The sequence below is a fragment of the Siphateles boraxobius genome, unplaced genomic scaffold, assembly GCF_051911475.1.
Source record: "Siphateles boraxobius isolate OS27281-9 unplaced genomic scaffold, OSU_SipBor_1 31, whole genome shotgun sequence".
Lineage (NCBI taxonomy): Eukaryota > Metazoa > Chordata > Actinopteri > Cypriniformes > Leuciscidae > Siphateles > Siphateles boraxobius.
The window spans coordinates 4,408,772-4,416,421 of NW_027508931.1; the positions used below are offsets into that span (position 1 = coordinate 4,408,772).

At 38.3% G+C, this 7,650-nt stretch overlaps 1 protein-coding gene across 1 annotated transcript in view; it reads left to right on the forward strand.

Annotated features, from left to right (window-relative positions):
- The first annotated feature begins 2,285 nt into the window (after positions 1–2,285).
- Positions 2,286–7,650, forward strand: part of slc6a15 (solute carrier family 6 member 15) — a 34,648-nt gene continuing 29,283 nt past the window's right edge. Inside the window, exons 1-2 of the mRNA XM_077193404.1 lie at positions 2,286–2,599; positions 3,871–4,350. Coding sequence (XP_077049519.1) covers positions 4,044–4,350 — 307 coding nt within the window. The 5' untranslated portion in view covers positions 2,286–2,599; positions 3,871–4,043. The remainder of the gene's footprint in view (positions 2,600–3,870; positions 4,351–7,650) is intronic.

Genomic DNA, 7,650 nt, shown 5'->3' on the forward strand with positions numbered 1-7,650 from the left:
GCGTAGGATACTTACTAAAAGTGTGCATGCGCCAGAAAGCCAAAAATGGCATACGCAAAAAAATGTTCAGACTTATAAAACCTTGCGTACGCCAGAACCTGCGCAGAATTCACTTTTATAAATCCCAGTTAGCTGAAGATTGTGCGCACATGCGTCTCCTCCTCGAAACAACCATACATTGTGCGACATAAAGTCGCGTGGTTATGACGCAATCGTTAGCCTTTTTTAAACAAAAACGGCTTTTACGGGGCCATAACATAAGATACAAAGTAATGGAGCCTTTTATACATTGTCGTGTTTATTTAGAAATAAATAATGGAAAAATTAAGTCTCTGGACGTCTCAAATGTAAAGTTATTCACTGTCAAAGTGACGCCAAAATGAATGGGAGTCAATGGAATGCTAACAGCAGGTGAAGTTCTGCTACAATGGCGGCTCCCGCGAGGCTTCAACTTCCGGCTGATGGATTTCCCCCTTGGTAATATGAGGAGAAGTTTCACTCTCAGTAAACTTCCGGGTTCTGAACTGATTGCAGTTCCACTCTGGTTCCATATAAGGGCGCTCAAAGGACGAGGGCAGAATGAATGGAGGTCTATGGAGATATACCCCTAAAAATCAACTTTTCTTAGGATATAAGTTTTTTTCTAGTAATTTGAATGCTGTTTTCGAAAGGAGATGCAAAGAAATTACAGATTACTGGGTGTTAGATTTTTTAGAGTCACTTATTTCATTAAAAAGTCTTTTAAAATGTCAATGACGTCATACACATCGTACGACCTTTACAGCAATCCTTCAGTCACTTTGGTGCTTTCGCGATCTGCACTTTCTTTTCTCTCGAGGCATCGACAACACAGCTGACACAGGTAAATGCTAGAAGAGTTAAGTCACCCTTTACATTCTGGTCCCGCTTCGGATGCCACGATGCCATTAGGCGGTATGTCTGGTCGTAATCAGTCCTTCACTGACCAATCAGCGCAAATTAGCAGAATGCTAGCGTGTTATGGGCAATAACAACTCAACCTGTAAGAAATCACAAGGACATAAGCCTACTCGTTCATTCAACTTTCGACCTATAACCCATGTTGAACTTGCAAAACCTACATTCAAGTCTGAGATTTCTCAACGGCAATCGGGTGAAAGAGACAAATTTAGCCGTCTAGCCCCATAGACTCCCATTCATTTTGCACTTGGACGATCGCCACCCAGTGGAACTCTGGCGGAACTACAATCAAAATTCGGTACAATGGGGCTTAAGAGGGAGTGGCCAGGCTTTCTGTAGAAGGGCTTTGCTGGTACCCAAAAATGGGCAACTTTGACAAGCTATAATAAATGATCTGGGGGGTATTTTGAGCTAAAATTTCACAAACACATTCTGGGGACACCAAAAATGTATATTACATCTTGTGAAAAGGGGCATAACATGTGTTACAGTGTAATTATACATTTAAGTAGCCTACTGAGTAATAATAAACTAAAAGTACTGTAGGCTATACTTACTGTAGGGGGTTAGAGTTAAGAATAGGGTTTGGTTAAGGGGTAGTTGCACATAATAATCATGCATATTTAGTTATTACTACAGTAACTACATGTAATGTGTAACAAGAACAGTAAAATAAAGTGTTACCAACATATTTTAGGAAGGAACATGAGCTTGGAAATTAAAAAAGGTGGGCTTTAAAGTGGGCTAAAAAAAGGTGTAAATTAAATCTATTTTAAATAGCCTACATTTGTCTATACATTATTAATTTATACTAAACTACAACAGTTGTTATATTTTTACTGATAAATATAAAAATATTTTTTGTCTCAGATAGAGCCACAATTTGACTAAACAGCATCAAATTTGTGTAGGCTACGCTTAAAATAAATATACAGATTGAAAATCTGATTTTGTTTAAGAGTTATTTTGTTTTCATTAAAATAGTACACACTAATTCGCTGAGGAGCCACTTTGAAACATCAGTCAAACATGTTTTTGATAATTATGAGGAATTCAATAAATCTTCCTGCACCAGTTTTACAGTTTACAGATCCGTTCTAAGACAAAAAAACTAAAACAAAAAACATAATAATAATCCAGACAAAACAGCAGCGTTTCCAACACGTCGTAGTGGCCCTTTGATTAAATCCGTGTCAATATCGATGATTTCAGCCATTTTATTGTAAGATTCCCAAGCACGAGGTTAAATACCGGGCGGTAGACCCTTAAAAATCAGCTTGTGCGCTATAGTGGGTTGTACCACTGTTTTATGTAATGGGGTGGGGGTGGTGGTCCGATTTAAATTTATTTTCAAACATAAAAAAACACTCTTTAAAACAAAATTAAGTGTTGTCATATTATTTGATCTGTTTAAAGAAATTATGTTAATAACCTACATAAGACACGCCTATTTTAGTTCTTCGGGGAACACAAATCCGTTTCCTCCCCAATCTCTTGTGGGACGGACGCAACTGATACAGTAGACAGAGCATCTGCGCCTCCTGCATCACATTTACATCAGATTGTATATGAGATGTCCAAACCATCGAATATAACCTGTCTTTAGGTCGAAACAGCTCTTTTTAAAACCTTAGCTCATTTCATTTTGATTCGTTATAAGGTAAGATTGCTTTATTTTTCTATTCGATGTTGTTCTTATTTGACATAGGCTACAGATGAGAGAACGGCTGCGCAATCACATCCAGTGTGTATGATGAAACCTCGCACATGGGTGACAGTATTCGGGTGGGGGGTAAAAAATGAAATTCTTTACGAAAGTGTATTGTATTTCATTCGTAAATAATACTTATTCGCATGAGCGTAATTGTCTATTTTCAGTCAGTATTTTATCCTAAAATAAGCGGAATTTAAATCGGATCTACATATGTTGACACAATGGCCTTTGCTAATGACAAATGATTTAATTTCGCCTATATTGCTGACACGCATATAGATTTCATTTTAACGATGCTTTTTAATGAGCTCATTTTAAAAGATTTTAGAGAATATATGCGTATTTTTTAAAGAGATTTTACTGTAAATTCAATAACGAAGGGGCCAAAATGTGTTCTGCTGGAGGCTGATTTATAAAAAGGTGCAGCCTTGAAAGAAGTCTGGTAATCACATGAGTTTCGACCGAGAGCGCCCCAGCAGCATCATTCACATTGTAGGCTATACTGGTTTAGTATACAATGTACAAAACCAGAGGTTTTGAACCACAAAAGATTGATTTAATAGCGTGATTACCATTATTTTACATTTTACTGTCCAGTGTCCATCTATTGCAAATCCGCTCTCCAAACCTTTATTCTGGGGTAATGCGGCCACGTGACCACTGAAGGCGCGCTCTTGTCTGTTTGGGTTCGTATGCAAATAAATCGACCTCTTGCTATAAAGTGGGGCTTAAATTATTTAGATGGGAAATATGATCGTGTTCCAAACGATTCGGTTGGTTTAATGACATTTGATAGATGGAAGATGTGATGCTAAGTCATGGATTAGTCACAGACTCCTGCTATTGAAAACACTGTATTGTGCTTTATTTACGTTTGTGCATGAGCAAATTTGCTGTTACTAGAATGAATGCGAAAATAAAAGTACTCTCTATGTTCTCTATCTATTTTTCCCCTAAATGTAATGCATGAACTGTCCCAACTTAATGATATATTCTGGGGATTACACCTGTTTCTGTGATATGCAGTCAGTGGAGAAAAATAATGATTTGTGTGATCTGCCTGATGTCAGTCAAGCAATAGGTTATTGCTACAAAAATATTTAATTTGTAAGTCATCCTTTTTTTAAGGACATTTAACATGCAAAAAAGTGTCACATTGCATCATGTGAGGGGAATTAAGCTGTCTAGTTTCTGTTCTATGTTTTTGTATCTAATAGGAAGCCTGTACCGTCAACATGAGAAGATAAACATTTCATCAACCCACACTTTTCTTTCTGTTGACTAAATCCCTCTCTCTGACCTACATCTGCCCTTTTGAACGAAACCTCCCCTGTCGAAAAGGATTTCCTAGAATCTCTCCCTCCCCATCGCCAAAGAAAGACATTTTCAAATGCCCAAAAACAGCAAAACCGTCAAGAGAGAGATTGACGATGACGATGTTACGGAATCTGTCAAAGATTTGCTCTCCAATGAAGATAGCTGTGAGGACTCTTTCAAAAAGAGCTCTCTAATGGTTGGAGATGTTCCTCAGAATAAGGAGCGGGATGTTGAAGAGGGCTCAGAAGAAGAGGAGGAGGAAGAGGAGGAGAGACCCGCCTGGAGCAGCAAGCTCCAGTACATCCTCGCCCAAGTGGGCTTCTCAGTGGGCCTGGGCAACGTCTGGAGGTTCCCATATTTGTGCCAGAAAAACGGTGGTGGTAGGTTATGTATTTAAGCAAAATATATATTTTTATAAGAAGAGTGCAAATCCAATTTATTGTCTCAAAATTACCATTATCAATATAATACAAATGGATATATGAGCACTATTATTTTAGAGCTTACAAAAATGTCCTATATTTTCCTTTTTTATTTAAACCGAATATCCTATCAGTACACCATCATACTGAATTGCAGTACCTATTCTCATAGTGAGGAAAGATACATTTACACACACACACAGGTTTGTTTTGCTGCACTTGTGAGGACATTCCATAGGCGTAATGGTTTTTATACTGTCCAAACTGTATATTCTATCCCCCTACACTAACCCTACCCATCACAGAACACTTTATTCATTTTTGATAAAACACTGTTTAGTATGTTTTTTAGCCATTTGAAATACGAGGACTCAGGAAATGTCCTTATAAATCACGTTCAAGTTGTAATACCAGTGTAATGCCCATGTCGTTATACAAATTTCTGTCCTCATAAATCACAAAAACAAACACAGACACACAGACACAGACACAGACAATTGAATAAAGAAGCTTTTGAGAGTCTGTGGACCGGGAATTGAATCTGAAACTGTGAACATTTTCAGTTCAGTAACACAATCTTCTATCAATGACAGAATTGTGGTTGTTCTGGTTCCCCAGAACTTGTGGTTCCCCTCAAAATTTATATAAATGGAATTAAATAAACCATAGTTTTGTAATGCTTGAACATAAGCTATAATTTCAAAAACCTTAAGTCGGACATGCTGTATGTCTGACACCTCATTTGCAAGTTCTCATTATGCATTTCCTGCACATGTCTGCAGGAAACACGAGTCACTGTGACAGAGGTCTTTCTCTGAAAATACACACGATTAAAAGAAAAGAATGGCACTTTGGGGCATAATATTACAACTAATCAAAGAAAGATTAGTAAAAAAAAAAAAAAAAAAAGATCTGCCATAATGAAGTGATGCACTCAGGGGTTTTCATACCTGTCCTAGAAGACCCCAGGCACCGCACATTTTGTATGTCCCCCTGACATCTTCCAGTCTCTACTAATGAGCTTATGAGTTGATTCAGGTGTGTTAGATGAAAAAGGCATACAAAATGTGTGGTGCTGGGGGTCCTCCAGGACAGGTTTAAAAACAAACTGCACTAGCTAACGTGCTGTAATTTCTGTAAAGACCATAGAAAATCATTGAAATTATAATAATTCCAGCTAGATAGGCCCTATTCCATGGTAAACTGTAAGTGGTATTATTGTAAAGTGGAAGCGTTTAGGAACAGCACCAACTCAGCACACAAAGCAGAAGACCACATAAAGTCACAGAGCGGGGTCACTGAGGTGCTGAGGTCCATGGTGTGTAAAAGTTGCCAACACTCTGCAGATTCCATAGCAAAAACTGTGTGGCGGGAGCTTCATGGAATGGGTTTCCATGGTCGAGCAGCTGCATGCAAGCCTCATATCACAACGTGCAATGTCAAACGTCAGATAAAGTGGGGTAAAGCACGCCGCCACTGGACTCTGGATCAGTGGAAACATGTTCTGTGGAGTGAGGAATCACGCCTCTCTGTTTGGCAGTCTAATGGGCGAGACTGGGTTTGGCAGATGCCAGTAGAACGTTACCTGTCTGACTGCATTGTGCCAAGTGTAAATGTTGGTGGAGGATAGATAATGGTATAATGGGGCTGTTCTTCAGGGGTTAGGCTAAGCCCCTTACTTCCGGTGAAGGGAAATCTTAATGCTTCAGCATACCAAGACATTTTGGATAATGCTATGCTTCCAACTTTATGGGAATAAGTGAGTTTGGTGTTGAAGATCTTGAATGGCTTGCACAGAGCCCTGACCTAAACCCCATTGAACAACTTCGGGCTGAAATGGAACAAAGTTTGTGAGCCAACACTTCTCGTCATGGGTATAAATTATAAATCAGCAGTTGGGAGGGATAACGATAGTTGTTTAAATATGAGTTAGGTTCAAAATGTGGTCATTTTATAATTATTAAATTATCTGGCATCCTCCACATAGTATTTTAGGTTTTGTCTGGGACACAGGACGTCTCTACTTTGATATTCAGCGAGCCCACTGATCTGCCACTTAACATCATATTGAGCAAAACCCAACACAACGGTAGATCTACAATATTAGCCTAATATCAGTTCACACGTAGGCTTATCGCCATGCTAGTTGTAGTGGGTGACTTACTATCCAACAAGCTGCAGCATTAAAAAGCTACCAAACAAGCTAAGTAACGTTATAATCGCTAACAGCAGATTCATGGAAACAAATCGGCTATCATAAATTTTTTTGTCATGACTGATTAATTAATAACTCAGCATCGTCTGTATTAAAGAGAAAATAATAATTTCATCCAATGTTTAAAGTGAATAAAATAGCATTGACAACCTACTTACTGGAGTTCCACAACTACTGAAGAACTTTGTTCTCTCCTACTGGACCAAAGCACTGTGAGGCAAGGGAGGGGGGACTCAATGTTTCTAAACTAGAACGCTTTTTAAAAAATTGTTTTAATACTTATACAATTATACCCTTCCCTGAAGAGTGGAAGCTGTTGTAGCTGCAAAGGGGGATCAATCCAATATTAATGTATTTAGAATGCAATGTCATTACAGTCCCTGTTGGTGTATTGGTCAGGTGTCCCAATACTTTTGTTAATGTAGTGTATTTCAATCAATAAAAACGAATTAGAAATAGTTGTTTGAGTGAGATATCCGGTCTCACATTAGTCAGACATGGCATTGAAATGAATCGTTTTGCATGTTGCAGGATAATCACAGGTTACTTTACCCATCTGTGATTATACAAAGCTGTTTAATGTCAAGAGAAAGCAGATTACAGCTTCTTACCCTATGTCTCCCTGAGACCAATGACATACATTAGATAAGATTACTCATGTCTCTCTCTTTGTTCTCCTTATGTCATTTGCAAAAGACACTTTCAGAGTGATTTCTGTATCAGAAAGGAAGACAAACGAGAAAGAAACATATGCAATAGCTATAGTTTTTTTTAAAAGGAATTCTACTCTTACATTTGGGTTTCATATACTGTAGTAGGAAACTATTGTGTTTGTATATACACTTGTACAGTTCGATCAATTGTCTAACTGCATGAGAATTTGACCACAACCCTGCCATGTCTTACTACATACTCCAGGTTATAATAAGTGAGTGTGACCACACTGCTATGCAGATCTGTAATTAGATTAAATAGGCCACTGTGTGTGGGCTGTCTCTGTCTTTGCCAGGGCAGAGCAACCACAACACCGCACCATCTACAGT